Source organism: Amyelois transitella, chromosome 3 (assembly GCF_032362555.1).
Source record: "Amyelois transitella isolate CPQ chromosome 3, ilAmyTran1.1, whole genome shotgun sequence".
NCBI lineage: Eukaryota > Metazoa > Arthropoda > Insecta > Lepidoptera > Pyralidae > Amyelois > Amyelois transitella.
In genome coordinates this window covers 8,963,564-8,983,453 of record NC_083506.1, presented here as the reverse complement: position 1 = coordinate 8,983,453, position 19,890 = coordinate 8,963,564, and the positions used below count along the sequence as shown (strand labels likewise).

At 34.4% G+C, this 19,890-nt stretch overlaps 3 protein-coding genes across 5 annotated transcripts; 2 read left to right on the top strand and 1 right to left on the bottom strand.

Annotated features, from left to right (window-relative positions):
- Positions 1–2,220: 2,220 nt before the first annotated feature.
- On the top strand, positions 2,221–4,130 carry LOC106140104 (putative SERF-like protein). Its single transcript, XM_013341635.2, has 3 exons — positions 2,221–2,497; positions 2,780–2,894; positions 3,875–4,130. The coding sequence occupies exons 1-3, from the start codon at positions 2,491–2,493 to the stop codon at positions 3,948–3,950; spliced, it is 198 nt and encodes a 65-aa protein (XP_013197089.1). The 5' UTR covers positions 2,221–2,490; the 3' UTR covers positions 3,951–4,130.
- Positions 4,131–5,598: 1,468 nt separating this feature from the next.
- Positions 5,599–9,975, bottom strand: LOC106140091 (5'-deoxynucleotidase HDDC2). Of its 3 annotated transcripts, none has more exons than XM_013341620.2 (5): positions 9,864–9,975; positions 9,445–9,561; positions 8,711–8,858; positions 8,127–8,281; positions 5,599–7,561 (listed from the first exon to the last, which is right to left on the bottom strand). In XM_013341620.2, the coding sequence occupies exons 2-5, from the start codon at positions 9,505–9,507 to the stop codon at positions 7,325–7,327; spliced, it is 603 nt and encodes a 200-aa protein (XP_013197074.1). In that variant the 5' UTR covers positions 9,508–9,561; positions 9,864–9,975; the 3' UTR covers positions 5,599–7,324. The 3 variants fall into 3 exon arrangements, with proteins under 3 accessions (XP_013197074.1, XP_013197073.1, XP_013197075.1); XM_013341619.2 differs by having other exon boundaries at positions 9,741–9,934; XM_013341621.2 differs by having other exon boundaries at positions 9,749–9,934.
- A 1,831-nt stretch (positions 9,976–11,806) lies between these two features.
- Positions 11,807–19,273, top strand: LOC106140102 (lipase member H). The gene is made up of 7 exons (XM_060950309.1): positions 11,807–11,933; positions 13,460–13,611; positions 14,157–14,292; positions 14,387–14,632; positions 16,341–16,529; positions 16,969–17,134; positions 18,999–19,273. The coding sequence occupies exons 1-7, from the start codon at positions 11,885–11,887 to the stop codon at positions 19,063–19,065; spliced, it is 1,005 nt and encodes a 334-aa protein (XP_060806292.1). The 5' UTR covers positions 11,807–11,884; the 3' UTR covers positions 19,066–19,273.
- Positions 19,274–19,890: the final 617 nt, after the last annotated feature.

The window sequence follows — 19,890 nt, the reverse complement described above, 5'->3', positions numbered from 1 at the left end:
CAACATTGTCAACTATATGTACTAACTCGAGTCAAATCGAGTTGGCTTATCTTGAGTTAATTCAAGTAAAATTATATTCTTTTTTTAGTTAATTTTAATTTCTGAATTTATGACGAAGCTGAATCGTTCAATTTAGTTGATAAAAACGAAAATATACATAATCTACTAGTTTTATGCTGTTAACTTATTAAACTGCAGCTGACTCGATTTTTTTTTTCTTTTTGTATTTTACTACTACTACACTAATTTCACCGACCAAAACCAGTACAGCATGCGGCCGACTAGCGACCAGCATAGGGTTATGAATAAAACAAATTATAACAACATTTTAAAATATACATTTAATTAAAAAATACATATTTTAAAATAAAAAGGACACCCATCGATAGGAGGTAAGGATGTGTAGCAGGAGCGATGATTGATGGCTCGACCGCCACCAAAGGGAAGATGTTCCGCCAGGCTAGGTGTTATGCCTGTGGAACCGCAGCTACTACGATGTTGTGTCGGAGGTTGTATATGTGCCCCAATCCGTGAAATCTTTGCTTGCACGATTTAGACTTTTCGCTGTTTATGACTGATAGCATCGCGGGATTCTATTTTTTATTTTTGTCACTTGTGGCGTATAAATGTCGCCACCGACCCTTACTGTCGGTGGTCAGGCAGGGCTCAAGAGAAAGGAACCTCTTACAATGCGGGCCGTGTCTATAAGTACTTACTGCCTTTGTATCCGACCATTGATCCAACTGCAACTGCCTAGAGAAAGCCTCTCTAGGTGACGGTCGAGACACTTCGCTATTATAACCGTTCGTAGTCACGACTGTCGGAACAATTTTCGTTGAATCAACAGGTCACTGCCGTTAACCTCATGGGCCAAGTACAAGTCCTAAGAAAGTTTTTCTTTCTCAGCCTTGGCGAGGTTTTCGTGATATCAACGAGAATTGCACCGCGTGTCTTCTGATCACAATATCAGGCCTACTTATTTGCAACAATAGTCCTATATGTGATAATTGATCGGCCCCAGTAGAGCGTGATAATACCGTTTTCAAAAATTAGCTAAACTGCGTACATATCTATAACATGGTAGGTACTTCAGAGTTCACAAGGCTAACTACTATTGAAGAGCAAGAAAAAATATTACTATTATGTGTATTCTTAAGGATATCACGGGTCTATACACCCCGGATTTTTGTGAAGAGATAAATGATATGTCCATAAACAGGTCTCGGTAGGAGGTGGCGCTTTAACAAAATAAGGAAAAGAATGTTGAGTTATGGAAAGTTATCGCGTTACAAAGAAACATTCATAAAAAAAATGTCTTCAAGTTGATTGTTAGACTTGCTTCGCTCGCTTGGCTTAATTGATAACAGCCAATTTAGCGATTTAAGGTCGATTCTGAAGTTGCTTAGACTAGTCTATGCAGGTCGTATGACCACAGGTCGTCGGTTGATACATAGATAGATAATTCATTTATTTGATTTGCTACACACGATTTACAATTTCATATAAAATACAAATTAATTAGAGTGTGAGCTGCAGTAATACATAAAGGTCACAACTCAACAAATTTATTGCTATAAAGCAATACGCTGATTTTCAGTTATGACCTAGGTGCTAGTGCAGGTCAATCTGCGCACGTAATAAAAAAATAAACATAAACAAACAAAGACTCGTGTCGTGACTTAAAGTTTCAATTGTATGTGTGTAATAAATGTAGCCGCTTAATAACCAAAAGAGTATCCCAAAATATTGGAAAATTCAATACACGCCCCGGCATCGCTCATATAACGTTTATAACCTTTTTCTTGAAACATTCTTTACAATATATAATGGGAATGGAATAGAAGAGTACCTACATGAAAAGCAGAAACCGCCATCAGTTCCGAATACGTCTGTTCTGCAGATCCAAGAGATTCCTGCGTAATTCAACTTTGAACAAAAAGATAGATGATAGGTTTAAGATTTTTCTTTCTTTCTTTCTTAGGTTGATTGGAGTAGTACATTTAATTAGTTTTTGAATCCATTTGTAACTTGAAATACTATTAGTACCACTACTACTAGTCAGTTATACACGAAAGCCTTAGATGATTTACTAAATGATCTAAGACGTCAAGACGTACTAAAATCAGTCCGATCCGAAATTCTAAAATTGTGGTTATTCACCCCGTTTTTTGAAATCATTAAATAACTTTACACTTTACAACACTATCTACCCTGTCATGTCATGTCATGTCATCGTTGAGCCGCCATCATAAATTCTTTTGGCATTATCAAGCTTCATTTTGTTTGTGTGATTTTGGTCCGCTGGTGGAAGCCTTTTTATTGGAAGCCAGCAATTCTCTTTTAGTTGTTTTTAACGTTTCTACATATTGATAAAAAGAGGGGCGGTGCGTTGTCCTAGGTTTCGACCGGACTAGCGTATCGTCCGAGGATAAAGACCAAGTTTAGTGTGCTACTCAATCAGTTTTACTGGCTTTCAGAAAATAGCACACCATGACTCGTAAGTAGAGACAGCTGAATAGTAAGCATAATAGATTTAATTGTAAACAAAAATTTTTTACAGCAATTTTTTGCCAAGTTACCCTCACATAGAACATTCTAGAGCTGTGACTAAATTCGTGATGCCCTTGTTTAGGCACATACAAAATTGTCTTTTTCTGCTCGATCATTAAATGACACGTTTTGATACTTTTCGCATTAATCTTGTCCAATTTGTAGATAAATGATATATAATTTACTGTAAGTTACATCTTTTAGACACATTTTTTATATTTCATTACAGGTGGTAATCAGAGAGATTTGGCACGTGCCAAAAATCAGAAGAAACAGCAGGAAATGCAAAAAAAGAAAAATGCTAATGAAAAAACTGGACTGTCTCTGTCGGAGAGGAAACATAGGTGTGTAGGGTACTTTGATGAATAGGAACCTTTTTCGCAAATAGGTAACAAAAAATAGGGGAAGGAATATGAAATAATTGATTGCATTTATACAAGCATGAGTAGAAAAGCTGTATGATGCCAAATGATAGTGTAGATAGATAGATTATGCATTCATTTCTTAACGTGTCATACAAATTTATAATGATAATTTAAGACATAAACATACATATTATATTTAAGATGTTTATTTGTGTGTAGCAGCATAAGAGTTACAGCTCAGTACCATATTTATCCAAGGAAGAAACTGGTTATTAGTTGGTACCCTGAAGGGAAGCATAAATAAATATGAATTATGTTATTGCAATCCACACAGTAATCATTGCATTAATTATAAAATTAAATGTGTTAGAGTGACTAAAACATACCTACATATATATAATCATGTCTATATCCCTTGCGGGGTATACAGAGCCAAGGCTATCAGTCTTGAAACAACCATATATTATTATTGCTACTATTAGTTATATATATTATTATTGCTACTAATTTCATGAAATCATGAAATACCTTAAATACCAATGATAATCCAGTAGTTTTTTTGCTTGGAAGGATAATAAACACACACACATCCTTACAAACGTTCACATCTATACTAATATTATAAAGCTAGAGTTTGTTTGAAAGCGCTAATCTCAGGAACTACTGGTTCAAATTAAAAATTCTTATTGCATTGAATATACCATTTATCAGGAAGGCTTAAGGCTATATAACATCATGCTGCAACTATAAAGAACAAAGAAATAATGGAATATGTGAAAAAAACAGGGAAAATTATTCATCCTTGAGGGCTTCAATGATGCCCAAAATACTATTCCACGCGACGAAGTCGCGGGCACAGCTAGTTTTAAATAATAATAGTAGGATATTATTTAATTTGGCAAAAGAATATTTAGTATGAAAATTAGGCAATGTGACTAAATCTTTTTGTTTTGTTCTAGGGATGCAGAACTAATGAGAGAAAAACAACGAAAAAAAGAGGAACAATCGACGGGCCAGAAGCAGGCTGTAAATTAATTTTGCACATAAAATATCTTGACTGCTCCATACTATGAACACTATACATTTTGAGCTTTGGTACAAAGAGCTGAAATTGTTCATGTGATACCTAAGCAATTGTCTCATTTAAAAAATGAATGTTAAAATCTTGTGTTTCAACATAAAGCCTAATTTAATAATAAATGAACCCAATAACAAGCTGCGTTTTCTTTAAATCGCTTGCATTAATTATTAAAATTATTAAAAATTTGTTTATTTTTCTCTCCACATTGCATTGTATCATAATTAACTGTGGATTGGTATGATCTGAATAAATTTGAGAATGTTATCTTTATAGTATTCTGTCACAAAACTTGTTTGCATTTATGCAAATCTTTAATGTTGTTTTGACTGAATAGGTTTGTAAATGTATATTCAAGTAACCATTTTTGTACAATAAACGTTGAAAAGTAACCAAAAACATTAGTAATTTTATTTTGTATGAATTTTGCCTGTATATTAATATACATATAGTATACTGACTAGTAATAAAACATAAAAAACTTCCCGATTTACTAAGCATGATGTCACTCATAAAAAATTGCAACCATTTATTTTGTGTCAGACCTATATTGTAGGTACCTATATGTTTTTCTCTACTGTTCCTTATTGAAAAAGGGGAATTGAACATAACGGTGAAGATTCTTTTCTATGTAAAGATCTTCGTCAGATGTTCAGGACTTTATCAGAACGTTGACGGCTAGTTCCCACTAGTTCAATTGGTCAGTTCAATCGTTGAACTAGTGAGACTTTTTTTTCTCAGTAGTTCAACTTAGTACAATCCTCCCGAAAAGTTGAACTACTGAGACAAAAAAGTTTTTAATTTTTACTTTCAAATTTGTCTTCAATATTATTATTTCAGATGCTTATAAAAAAAAAATTATGCCATGTTTTTGTATTTTCAAATGACATTTTTAAGTGTGAACTAGCCACGTTGACGCGGACATTGACCTAAATTTCCCCGTGATTTCTAGTGAAAATTACGAACAATCAACTAACTCGGAGAACCAAATTAAAAAAAAATAACTTCTTAAAACTAACAATATAATTGCGTCGGTGGTCGATGAAGATGGTCGGCTAAAGAAAGGCCGGCGGAGAAAGGCACAGGTTCAAATCCCACCTCGGACATGTACCAATAAGTATTTTCAATGTTATGTAAATAAGTTTGAATACTAACCGATGCCTCACGATGTTTTCCGTTACCGTAAGAGGTAAGGGAAAATCGTGAGGAAACCTGCACATTCAGGCTACTGAATGTGTAACCATAGACCCAATACGGCAAAGGTTGCGCAGATGGGAGTCGCTTCGTGTAGATACCTTTAGGCAACTTACTGGATGTGTCTAACGATCATATGTGGGTTAAGATAATCCATTGCCAGGTTGCGGTGTCTTCGTATAAAAACTTGAAATCGATTGGCGTCCACACGACTGTCCATGACCACTTCAGAAAGGAAGGGATGCTGCCGGGACTAACGCCAGCTGGCTTTCAAATATGAGCATGTATTCAGCAGCAAACATTATTATAGACGTAAGGTATATTTTTTTTATCAGCCTAAAGTATTGGGATTTGTATATATAAATAGTATGATAAAATCTTTTCAAAAAATAAATACAATGTTTAGGGAGTAATATTTATTTTAAAAGTTTTAGAAGTATGTTCAATTTGAATCATGTTCAATAGGCATAAAATTATTTCGGTACTTATTTATGAAGAGAATACATTCAGTACATAAATTATACTCACAAATTGTTCAAAGAGTAAATTATCTACGCAATACGGGAATAGGTAAGATTTATTTTTCCTTATAAACAATTTGCACTGGAAAGTTATTACTCTTTGATCATTATGTATTTTTTACCTTACATAAGTAATTTATTTAACAAGAACATAAATATCATCTAAACAACCGTACTTTTATCTTTTAATTATTTAGGCATTTATCAGCACTCGAATATAAAGGATTTTAATGATAGATGACGTGTTGATGTATGTCTAGTTCTAATACTATTGTGATATAACCAAGATGTTTATGTGTTAAGTAAGTTGGCAGCGAGCGGCTATATGCGCAACTACCGACTAATTTTAATTTTTATTAAAAATATGTATTTGAATGCTCACACCAACAAATGTACATATTTATTATAAATGTTTTCTCTGTAAGTAAAATGTAAATTTCTTTGATAAATAAAGTTTTTTAACCACATTATTGTGAAACCGCATGTTTTTTCAAACACGCCTATGATTTAAAATCATTTTATCTATCATACACGGCTAAGTAGAAAGTAAAAAAATTTAATAAAATGAGAAGTAAATAAATTATTGTGTCATGGGGATATATTTTTAATAATTACTATTAAAAAATTAATAATGAGCCAGCCAAGCTAGCAATAAATATTGCATTTTTAATAATTAAATTAATATTCTTAGCCAGCCACGCTAGCAAATAATTTTTCTTCTACGTAATAAGTTCTACGCTAAAAAAAAAACATATTTTAAACAACGGTAATTAAAACTATATTTTCACATTTGAGAATAATAGAAAAATAGAATTTTAAAAGTAATGCAAATAAAACAATACCTAAATTATTTTTAATAAACGTAACATATCTACTAAGTTTTGGCCGATATAATACGACGTCAGAATTGTATGGTACTCCCTTCTCCCTGACGATTAAAATTTATTGTATCTACATATATCATAGATACAAAGTTAATCAATAAACCAGTTTTATTTGTAAAAAGTTTCAACAACTACTGGGATGACATTTGAATAATGAATCAAACATCACTTTAAAATTAACTGAACCACGCGACGGCTAGAACCTTTCCGACCATTGTAATATGATTCGAAACATCCGAGACAGAATAAAGGTACGTTACGTGCGCGTTTACTACCTGTATTTAAGTTTAAAATTCACTTTAATCACTACTTGCAACCTATCTATCAGTATATTACATATAAATATATGTCGCAAAACACTTCAGTTTCATACAAAAATACTGGTAGGGTTGGGCTTTGGCAAACAAATTCTTCCCACTTATCATGAGTGAATTAAATCCACGAAACAGTACACATTACTTCAAAAGTTAAAACTTGAGATTGCTAAATAATATCAATACTGGGGTGCTATTGTTAAATTTGGGGAACCTTAAAAAATAAAATGTTATAAATGTAGTCATGACATCAAGTTGTTTAAAAAAAACTAACATTTATTGTAAGACACTACGTGAGTGATGGAGCAAAAACAAAATTGTAGCCTATTCTTAGCTTGAAAAAAAAATCGAAGACCTACACTAGCATCAGAAATCTTATGTTATTTGAACAGAATGACATTTTCGTATATCACATAAGTTATGCGTTACCATTAACCATTACTTTGCTTTCAAACTCTTCCCTTTGCTTATAGAGTTCCTTAACTAAGCCTTGGATGAATGGATGCTTAAATTTGCCTTCTGTCGCTGTAAAGAATTCTTGCAACTTTCTTGGCGCCTTCTCACGTTTTTCATATTCAAAGGCTTGCAGTATCATGTCGTAACGATCTAAGTCTTTGGCGAATTGTGCTTCAGGTGAACTTTGAAATTCATACTCCTGAAAACATAAAATTATAAATAGTTATCACAAAAGAAAGAGGCACAATGAAAAGGTTAGTATGCGGGGTAGCAGGAACTACATCACGCTTGCATACTAGAGGTGACAACAGAGTCTTGACTGTTTTTCCTGCATATGGCAAAAATTAGGGCCATATTAATATTCGAAATGTTTTTACCTAAGTCGTATTTAAAAAAATTTAAGCAGCTTTTTCTTCTTTGGGGTCAAAAAAGAGTTAAGTCGCCATACTTAATGGCCAGAAACTTGACCTAATCGATTCAACTACTGTCCCCATCCTGAGTATCAATCAACAATATAAAAGGCCTCATAGAAGATGGACAGGCCAGCCAGCATAAATTTTGGCTGGACAGGAAATTACAAATGCAAGTCTTGTAACTGTACAACTGTTATATCTTCCTAGTATATACATACATATATATCCCTTGTGAGGTAAACAAAGCCAACAGTCTTGAAAAGACTGATAGGCCACATTCAGCTGTTTGGCATATTGATAGAATTGAGATTAGTATAGACTACTAGAGAGTATATCAAAGTAGGTATTCACCTTATATAGTTCATACATTCTGTCGCCAGCCATTCCTGTAAGTTCTGCAATTTTCTTCATGGCCTCATCTTCTTGCCGGTGTTTCTCCTCAGGTGATACACCACAATGTGGTGTTATGTCACCAACAATGCACTCAGCTAAATCATGGACTAGTGCTGAAATATTAAAAAAAAAAGATTTTAATAAAAATAATATGGAAGTGACAAAATACTTCCAAAGTTTAACATCAAACATAATTAAAACATAATTGACAAAGGCAGAATGATAAGGTAAGTTTATGCTCTGTGAACCAGATTGTGATATGGTATATGGATGGATCTAAAAGCAACCATGGGACCAGGACAGTTTGCTACCAGACCAATATGGAAGCTTGTACTAGATGAATGTTCTCCTATCCCCTTAATTGCCTGTTACTACCTAAGGGGAAGAGATGCAGTAGTCCTTTCTAAAGTGTCGGGAACATAATGGCACACTTAGTTGTTGGTGGTGATATTAAGAAACATGAATGTTGATCATGCCATCTTCAAACCATGCAAGTCTCTTTTCAATTCCAAATTTTATAAGTAATGATCATAAATAGTTACCTATTTGGAGGCACTTGAAGCGGTCCAAGTTTGTGGTGTTATTTTGGTCTGTTAACAAGAATGTCATCATTCCCATTCTGTACATGTGTCCAGCAATTGATTCACATTCATTTATATCACAGATCACCCATCCAGTTCTTTTGACATGCTGTAAGAAAAAAATCACACCTTAGAACATGTTTACAATAAAAAAAAATTGCCCTAAATGGTAAAGATAGAAATGGTAACTTTGTTTGTAAGAATCAAAGAAATCCTTGGATACACAAAACATGAAAATACTTTCACCATTAAAAAATACATTTTCTGTCGGTGTTATGTTACATAGCCTATGTATGTACCACTGGAAATGCTGTTATAAGATTGCAATTAGAAATCAAGAATGAAACATATTTAGTGATTGTGATCTAGTTAAGACTGAGAATCCATAAAAACAGAACCATAAAAACAGATCAGCACTGCATAGGCACTGAGTATTATTGTGACAGTGATCTAGGGTCTACGTAAGTACCTAAGCCAAATGCTTAGGATACAAGTGTGACACATTTTAATTTTTTTAAGCTTGAGCTAAAGTTGATAAGGCGCATAATAATATGGCAGAATAATTACATTGTTTAAATGACATACTATGAGAGCTGGAGTAAGAGAATCGCGTCGTGATCGATACAATCACATAATTCACGGAACGACTTGCATCAATTAATGACAAATAAAAATTGACTTATATTGGTACTTACTTTTAGACGGCCAACTAGTTCTAAAAACTCTAAGATTTTCGTATTTTCCACAGGTAAAGCCATTGTAATGAAACGATTCTTCCTTGCACCAACAAGTTTGAGTTGTTGCTATAACAACTGAAATAGTTAAAATAACGTTTCAGTAGATATTTTAACATATCGAGAGCATAAGTATAAAGAGAAGCATTTAGAAATATCAAGGTCAAGGCTTAAAACACTTCCTGGGCTACATAAAGGAACAACTGGACCATTGTTTGGAAAAATAACTTTTAATATGAAACAAAACGATGTCTTACATGCGTACTTTGTTGTAATCAAAAAAATTAACGAAGTGTTTAAAAATTGCCTAATAGCTGATCCAATGTCGGAATACAAAAACTATGAAACTTGATGTAAATGTGAAAGAAATTTGAACGAACCTATGGAAAGAACAGACAGAAGCAGAATCTCTCTTCTTCGTAACTCTTTTCCGACTCTGACTGATGGAGATGGAGACGGACACCGACAGCCGAGTCGGAAATGACAGTGAGTGACAGCGGGCGGGCCAACATGACAACTTCATAAACTAATGGGTCCTACTCACTTTGCCATTTGTCCCTGCGACTTGTCGCTTTGGGACCTAATTGCTCAGTAAGCTAGCATCAAAGCATCTTACCTAAGCAAACGGAAGTAAAATACCTTAATAATGCTGACAAGTAAACTGTCTTATATATTATCTTCTCACTATCTATTACATGAATAACACCTTGGAAGCTTTTGGTGCTGAGTTTGCATCCCGGCCAAGGCATAATGGAAAACCAATTTTTATTGTAATAAGAATTTCAGTTGAAATGAACACTAATTTTAAATACACATTATATAACTTAGGTAGGTAAAACAAACGTGAAAATGTGTTTGTTTGTCCGTTTTTCTCCACTGAACCTATCTCCATGAAATTTTGTATAGAGATATATACATACTTACATAGTGAGTGTGGAGGACGAAGGACATATGTAAAGTTCATTTCACGCGGCGAAAACGAAATTGTGATGTAATTGGAATGTATGTATGTAAGTACCTATTTTTACAAAATTCATAATCAATATAATAAAAAAATTATAACAACTGGCCAGGCCAGGCTAGTTGTGAAATAAAGGTTTTATAGGCAATTTTCTGAGTGACCTGAAAAACACTAACTTTTGCATGGCGCTTCGCTCCTATTGTAATTTCCAGAAAAAATACCTACTTAGTCTTTGTTACTCGAAGGTCTTTTATCTCTTTTTCTGTGCCAAATCTCTCTCTGTGTTTAATTTTATTCATTACAAACAAAAACACAAATCCTGTCTCTATAGCTGGGTATAATAGTATGCTGCTATATCGCACGGCACCGCCTGCCTAAAACGAAATATGTCTACCTAATGTAAATTTCCTATACCGTTGAATTTCGGGAAATCATCTCATACTTAGTGCGCAATCCTACTATACTATATAATCCTACCTACCATACCATTGGAAAAAATTATAAGTTACAAACAGGACCAGATATCTGTCACTCAAATATATATATCGTGACCTTTACAGGATAACTAACTATACAGTGAACAGGCCAAGTTAGGCTTCAGTTATCCTCCAGGATGGCTAAATAACATATTTATAAGTATATAAACAACAAGATAGAGAAAAGAACTTAAGCTAGAACATCTTATTGATACTCACAATTTTTATTTTGTTGACTTTTACATGTAGGTACCTACAAGAAAAGAAATACTGTTTTTTCGCTATTGGAATAAAATGAAAACTTGCAAATCTAGTGAAGTTTTCAATTTTCATAATTGTGTAATGATCCGAGGGTTGTTTGTGCCGGGAACGAGATACACAAGAGAATCGAAAGTCGACATCTATTTACATATTAAATTTACTTATAAAATTATGTACGTATGTAAATACCCTAATAGCCATCCATGATGACATTTTTTTTTTGTTTTGTGTTCATTTAGTTTCACAACAACTAAAACATTAGTCAATTAATGGCATCAAGAAAATAGGAACTTAGATGAGTCTCCCCTTTTGCATGCGAATTGTTTCCACTTTCATTGACACAGGCCATGTATTACTAAAGGGAAGTGTTTCACGTGATACTTCATTAGTATTTCTCCGAGCCGTTACCTTTAGGTACCGTGTGTAATGTTAATAGGCTTCTGTATGATTAATATGAGCGAAGAGATAGCCGGACAGTGGATGGTTCGCTCTATGAATGGCAATGTCCATGATACCGCTAAGTGAATTTACATTCTATGTTTGCGTCGGACGAACATTGAAAATGTGGAGGTCCTTGCAGACGGTCCACCAATTAGATTTAGCTTCAAAATGAGCGTTCTAACTCGCTTAAAGTTTAACAAAGTTTTAGTCGATGTGAGGAAAGTTAGTGTTGCTCTCACAGTGAGTCTGATGTGTGATTGGAATGGAAAACTGTGCTGGAATAATTTTGTTGTTGTTTCTTATTTGGACAGGTTCGTTCCTTTTCTGATTTAATTGGTAACTTATTACGTGTTTAATATACACAGATTTTGATGAATATCCATTGTGTATTCTCATGGTTTTATTAGTAGGAGGTAGGTACGTTGTATTATGGCACATTAATTTTTTTTGAGTAAATTTGTTGTAAAAATATTTGTTGTGTCATAAATTTCTAAAAAAATAAATGAACACCATGATATACATGTTGCTAACACAAATAGAAAAAGTTACGATAGCATAATTAAAAATTTTATTCCCTAAGTAAAATATTTAAAATTTACAGGCATGCACTGTCTATTTGAAATATTATTTTATATCGATTTAGGTTCATATTTAAGGGTGCATGAAAAGAGGATTTCCAGAAATTCCCGCGAGAATGGGAATTGACAGGATTTTTCGTTAAAAGCGAGCGAGGCCGTGGGCGTCTTCTCGTATATTTTATTATATTCAATTTAAGTTAGTCTTTGTGAACTTATTGTTTCTCGATTATATACTTACATATATCTATGTGTTTATTCTGAGAGGACAAATGATTGCCTCAAGTGAACCTACACTTTCACGTTCAAAATATGTAAATTAATTTATTTTATTCATTGTCAGCACAAAGATCTAATCTGGAAGCCATAATAGGGATGGACCTACTTTCAGTTACGAGTAAGTTATCCTGGTTAGAAATGATGTGAATTTATGATTAGAGAATGAAGACGACGTGTACGGTGACATTTTTAGGCTAGAAGTATTAATTTTGCATATGCTTGGATATGCGTGATATATAGGGTATCAACTTTAGGTAGGTGCATTTTGTATATGCAACCAAGCTGTAATGTAATACTAGAGTACGAACGAAGAATCCAGTCAACCTCCTTTTCCGAAGGGAATGGCCACGTCCAGCTATTAATGGCTTAATGATGGAATTGAGATTCAAATAGTTACAAGTTGCTAGCCCATTGCCTAAAAAAGAATCCCAAGTTTGTAAGCCTATCCCTTAGTCGCCTTTTACGACATCCATGGGAAAGAGATGGAGGTGCCCTATTCTTTTTTGCATTGGTGCCGGGAATCACACGTCACTTTAAATTATGCCTTCAAATCCATATATCACCGGTATAGAGATTTGAATTTGCTTCTTCGAGTATTAATGTGAATATTACCTAACAAGGAAAACACTCGGGATATTGCTTTTGGCGAGAAGGTAACCTGTCTCATTTGAGGCCATCCAGCTGAACGTGGCTGGATTTTTCGAGACTGTTGGTTCTATCTGTTAGAATAAATACGGATTAGAATTATGAAAGATACACGATAAATTAGCGTTTTTTCAGAAATATAGCTTATATGTATGTACATAGGTTATATTTGGTATTTTCGAATTAAGAGTGCTGGGCCCATAACCTATTGAAACCCGTGTTATATTGGCAAAAGACTGACATTCTTTTTTGATAATTAGTTCACGCTGACATTGGCATATCAGGTTGTCATAAACATACATTACAAAGGTTTTATGTTATTTTTTTTTTATTTTCAGGCGTAAGGACGATAGACTGGGAGGCACCGGTGCCTTACGATCCGGTGTGGCTGGCTAGTGTGCAGCAGTATGCTCCTGCACCTTCTCTCAATGAGACCAGGTTTTGGTGGGTCACAGAGGAGGATGTCGAATTTTGGCTATATACAAGGCAGGTAAAAGTTTTATTGTTGAGGTGTCAAGATTGGTCACAATTATTAATGTCTGCTAACCGCAATAGGTACTTGCAGTACAAGGTTCAGGTTAATGGGATTTATTTTATAATCAATGAGACCATCAGAGGATAACATGAAGATAATAACTGCATAATACCGACCGCGAATGGTGAGGGCCTATGTTTCACTTGGGTGTTAAAAATCTACAACTCCTTTGGCTATGTATGATGGGGTCTGTAAAAAATAAACGTGGAAATAGTGCGTCGGTATAGTGTATTTTAGAGTCTCAGATGAAATCTATGTCATTCGGTACTATAGTAATTGAAGATGACCTTTTATTTTATACAAAATTTACCTTAAGTGCTCTGGGTCAACTACCTATTTTAAAAATGGTAGCTTCGATTTGAAAATATATTTTTATATTCTATTGACCTATTATCCATCCTCCTAAGAAATTTTGCATGTATTGAAGCTTTTCATTTAGTGGTTTAGTCAGTAAAGTATTACTCTAGCAAGAGTTTTGAATTTTCAGACATAATATTGAGAAACCTCAAGCATTAAAAATAAATGATACCCAGGCACTACAAAATTCATACTTTCATTTTAACAAAAAAGTAAAATTATTGTGCCATGGTTGGTCAAATAATGGGACGAGTCCTATGCCACACTCTCTCAAAGAAGGTAAGTTTTTTTAACAATTTGAGTTACGTGAAAAATAAAAAGTTAAGGTTTTGAAGAAAACCGCAAATTTAATCTAATTTTCCAATTATTTCAGCTTATCTCAATGTGACCGATCTGAACATAATTGTAGTAGAATGGGGTAAAGCAGCAATGGTCAACTATATTCTGGCCAGTTACAATGTTGCCATGGTCGGTAGAGTTGTTACTGAGTTCATTAACTTTTTAATTGGTGAAGGAGTTTCTGCAGATGACATGCACCTTATTGGGCACAGTCTTGGTGCTCATGTTGTGGGGATAGCTGGAGCTTACGTGAAGAACGGTCCGATCGATACGATTACAGGTATTTTTTTTTGTGGTGTTTGATTCAGTATCTCAATTTTTTTGCAAGTGTTCTTTGCAATCTGAGCGATAACATGCATCGTTTAATGCTGGACTTTACCCATTTTGGTGTATAAAAATCAAAACTGACTTATTTTTTTTACAACAAAATAGTTAAAAAGATAGAATCTGCGAGATACTGCTTCAGCAAACCAATAAGTCGTAAGTCAGGAAAAGTTATTATCATTATAAAAGTTATTATTAAAAGACAACATTGACAGTTTTCATCTAGAGACCTATCTACCCAATTTTCATGCAAGCACAGCCAACAATAGCTTAAGCCAATATGAATATTGGTTTATTGAAAAATAAATTAAAATCAAACATCCCGTCGATATTGACAACACCATACAACCACGATCCTTTGTTTGGTCAGAATTTCTCATATGACTTTAACTCAAAGTTTAAATTGATAAAACTACTATTGTAATGAGTGTATTATACCTAGCTAGATCTGTAAGCAGAACTTTAATCAAGGCTTAATTGTAAAATTACGTTATTACCTACTTACTAATGTAAAAATGTGCCGTGTGGTTCCCGGCACCAATACAAAAAAGAATAGGACCACTCCATCTTTTTCCCATGGATGTCGTAAAAGGCGACTAAGGGATTGGCTTACAAACTTGGGATTCTTTTTTAGGCGATGGGCTAGCAACCTATCGCTATTTGAAGCTCAATTCAGTCATTAAGCCAAAAAGTTGAACGTGGCCATTCAGTCTTTTCAAGACTGTTGGCTCTGTCTACCCCGCAAGGGATATAGACGTGACCATATGTTTGTATGCATGAACTAAGTAATGTAAAAAAATTGCATCTATCGTGTAAAGCACTAATTTGATGAATGTGCGGGTTTATATTCTCGCAAATATCTCATCTTTTTGTTTAGCAATCACAAAAATAAATAATTAACTTACTTATGTAAGGCTTTTATGAAGTAACACTATAAAAGTTTTATTCATACTATAGAAGTCTGAAAAATAAAAGCGTACCTATAGCTTCATGCCAACTAACTTTCTGTCCACTTTCTTCTCGCGCAAGAATGTCTTTACAAATATGAAGTACGCTGTCTGTGTAAATTTTATTACCTCTTAGGTTTGTTGCATCGTGGTCTATACAAATAAATAAATGTCTTATTTGTCAAATGCACTTTATATTAATAGCTTGTTAGCGCTACTGACATTTCTATTTGCTTTTCACAGCAGCAGGAATTTATCGTTCTTGGAGAAATTATTGGCTAACGGGCCAAACCTGTTCGTAGTGGGATTTGAATATATGGGACGTAATGATTATTTTCTCTTTGATTCGCAGTCAGGTTATGATGGAAAATTAATGTTTATGTTTTGGAGGTTTATTCACCTAAAGTAAATATTTAAAGTAGCGCTTTATCTAACACAACATACATTTTATCATGAATGCAGATGATAAAAATTTATCATCGAACAATAAAAATTAGTTATAAGAACGAAATATTTATTTTTTAGTACCTAGTTCTAAGTATACTATTTCATCTAAACTATGACTAAACCATAATCCATGCTGGGTAGGCTTCTAATGTTCCTTATGTGGGAGTAATTTCAGACTTTGATCGTATGTTATAAGCGAATCTGATCTCCTTCCGCTGGAAGGATAATATTTTATTCTACTTACACTAACTAATGTTCTGCCATTTTTAGGACTAGATCCAGCTCTTCCCCTTTTTAGCTACGGCAACAAGGACGCCCGGCTTGACAAACACGACGCTCGTTTCGTGGAAGTCATTCATACCTGCGGTGGCTATCTCGGTTTTGCTTCGCCTTTGGGGCACATAGACTTTTATCCTAATGGAGGTACGAGGCAGCCAGGATGCGGGTATGACATTAGAGGTAAGATGCGTTTCAATTAAGTAAAAGAAATATTAAAAAATACGTTCTCATACGTGTTTGCCTACTATATATATTAGTACCTACCTATCATAATTATCTTGGCGACAATCCCTATTATTATCTAATAAAAATATCGTAGAATTACTGTCTGTAGTTCGGTATTGGATCTTAAAGGATGGAGATAAAAGCATATCAAGTAAATAAGCCCAATATTACTTCAAAAATATGTATATTATAACAAGATGCTCTAAAGTTTTGAATATTTTGTTATTCGATATGCATTATTGCTACATTAACGGTAATGTTATCATTAACTGTATGTAATTATGAGCTTAAGTTTCTCTAGTAAAGGCTAAGGGGCAATATAATAAATCAGACTATAAATGTATATTTATATCTCTTTATAAAATGGTGAATCCAAAGTCTCCTGAAAATTCAGGGCTCTGCGCTCACAACCGGGCACACATGTACATCGCCGAGTCAATAACGTCTGATGTCCCGTTTGTGGCCGTCCGGTGCGAGAGCTACGACGAGATCTACTACCAGGGCTCCTGCCAGGGCACTGGGGAAACCCTCATCATGGGTGGACTGCTCATACATTACGGGTAATTCAAACCTTTCCTTTGAAACGCAGGTTTTTGTGCGCATAACCGAGCGCATATGTTCTTCGCGGAGTCGATAGCATCGGAGACGGCGTTTGTGGGCGTCCGGTGCGAGAGCTACGACGAGATCTACTACCAGGGCTCCTGTCAGGGTACTGGGGAAACCCTCATCATGGGCGGACTGCTTATACATTACGGGTAATCCAATCCTTTCCTTTGGAACGCAGATTTTTGTGGGTATAACCGAGCGCATATGTTTTTCACGGACGTTTTTGGGCGTCCTTTGTGAGAGCTACGATGAGATCTGTTACCAGGACTCCTGTCAGGACATTTGCGTAACCCTCATCATGGGTGGACTGTATCCATGTCCATTGTAAGCGTTAGATAATACTACCGAGGTTCCTGCAAAGCATTGGGAATACTTTAATTTATAACAGCCTTTCCATAAATGATACGTATAACTGACACTTTCACTGGTAAGCTAAGTCACAGATTTATGAATGCTTCCACATACGCAAGGTTTAAATTAATAAACTTCTCTTCCACTATTTCCGTAAGTATTTTTAAGATGATGATGACTTCTTCATCATCATCTTAAATCATCTTAAAAAACTTAGTGAAAAGTATGAAACTAAACTCGTCTTACTGCAGGTAAAACAGTTGACTTGAAAGGTCAATTCAAAAGGAAGTCAAAAAGAAATTCGTCACTCTGTGTTATGATATTATCGGTATTGATATTTTTACTGAAAATAATTTCAACCCAACCTTAAAACGTGTATTTTTTTAACTCCGGTAAATAAGCAACTTCGTTGAATTTTATTATTGTGATCTCGTGAAGAGATTATATTGCCACACCAAATTTACGAAGTTCACGAAAATTCTCAAAGTTTTTTGAAGCATCTAAAAATTTTATGAGTCCTGTTGAAGCACAGGCGTGTCCTTGGTTTTGACTGTTCGAGCATTTTGTTTGTTGGCGTGTGGTTCCCGGCACCAAAATAAATAAAAGAATAGGACCACTCCATCTCTTTCCCAAGGATGTCGTAAAAGGCGACTAAAGGATATACTTTTATAAGCATATAGGATAAAAGATATTCGAAAAGAGAATAGGACCACTACATCTCTTTCATGGATGTCGTAAAAGGCGACTAAGGGATAGGCTTATAAACTTGGTATTCCTTTTATAGGCGATGGGCTAGCAACCTGTCACTACTTGAATCTCAATTTCTAACGGCTGATCTAATCATATAAGCTGATCTGATATAATCACGTCTATAATCCTTGCAGGACAGAGCCAACAGTCTTGAGAGACAGACAGGCCACGTTCAGCTGTTAGGCTTTATGATGAAATTGAGACTCAAATAGTGACAGGTTGCTAGCCCATCGCCTATAAGAAGAATCCTAAGTTTATAAGCCTATCCCTTAGTCCCCTGTTACGACATCCATGAAAGAGATGAAGTGGTCCTATTCTCTTTTCGAATATCTTTTATCCTATTCCGGGAACCACCGGGTAAAATAAACCAATACGATAATCACAAATATGGGAATTATGGAGCATTAATCGCGGCGAACTTTTGATCGACGGTCTGGTCGGATTGACCGCTATAGTACGGGTAATACTCTCATAATTTTTCCTTTTTTATCATAAAAGTACGATAGATGTAAATTCTTCAAAACTAAGTCCAAAGTTTGAATTTATGTTATCAAAGCATTTTAACTCAACGTTGTTATACAACAAAAGAAATAATTTTAAGTATTCATGAACATGGTTAACTTTCGTCGCTGTGTTCAATTAAACAAAGAACTCTCATTTGTAAAGCAGTAACAACATTAGCTTAAATCTTACAGATCAACCATTGTTTTGTTCCAGGAAAGAAGGAATTTATTACCTTAGGACGAACGCAGAGAAGCCGTTTGCTATAAGGGACCCCGCGTGAGACGATTAATTATTAATTCGTCGAGCCAACTTCGCCTGTACATTAAAATTTCATATTTATTATGGACCTTCACTCACCGAGATACTAAATTTACCTCCAAGAGCAATTTTAAGGTTTGCAAAAATGTAATAATTATAGCACGAATATCGCTTTACGTAATTAATAGAATGAGTCGGTTTTAGATTAAGATTAATTAAGAGTAAGTAAACCTTTTAATAATTTATGCTATTTATTAATGTATAATAAACAAGGCGCATCTCCTTGCGCGATAAACCGTTGTTTAATTTGCCATGTATAACGTATAACGTTGTTTTAATAAATTTTAATTCCACGTGAATTATCATATACCTAATACGTAAGATACATGTCACAATGTACTCACACTAATTGCTGGTACATCTTTGATAAAAAAATAATTAAATGCATCGAAATATATCTGTTTCAACGCATTTAATGTATTATTGATAAATTTTTAAACACTACATTTTAACTTGATTTATTATCTATTAATTATCTATTTCTATCAGAATTAAAATATAGTGTTTTTATGACTGCTAAAGTGTACCTTACAAACGTTAAATTGCTTTCAAGTTTCCTGCTGAGAAGTAAATAATTCTAAATTATATATAAGATATATAAGGACTTATCGAACCTGTCATAGTTTTAATATATTCAAGCAAATTTATCAAGAATCAAGCGATGAAAGTTTCCCTTTCAGTTTTCGCGGATATCACGCAGCTTGCATATTGTTGTGTGCTCTGCATGCTTTCTATGCAAATACCTACCCTATGCAATGCATCGCTACATTTTCCAACCGTTTGGTAG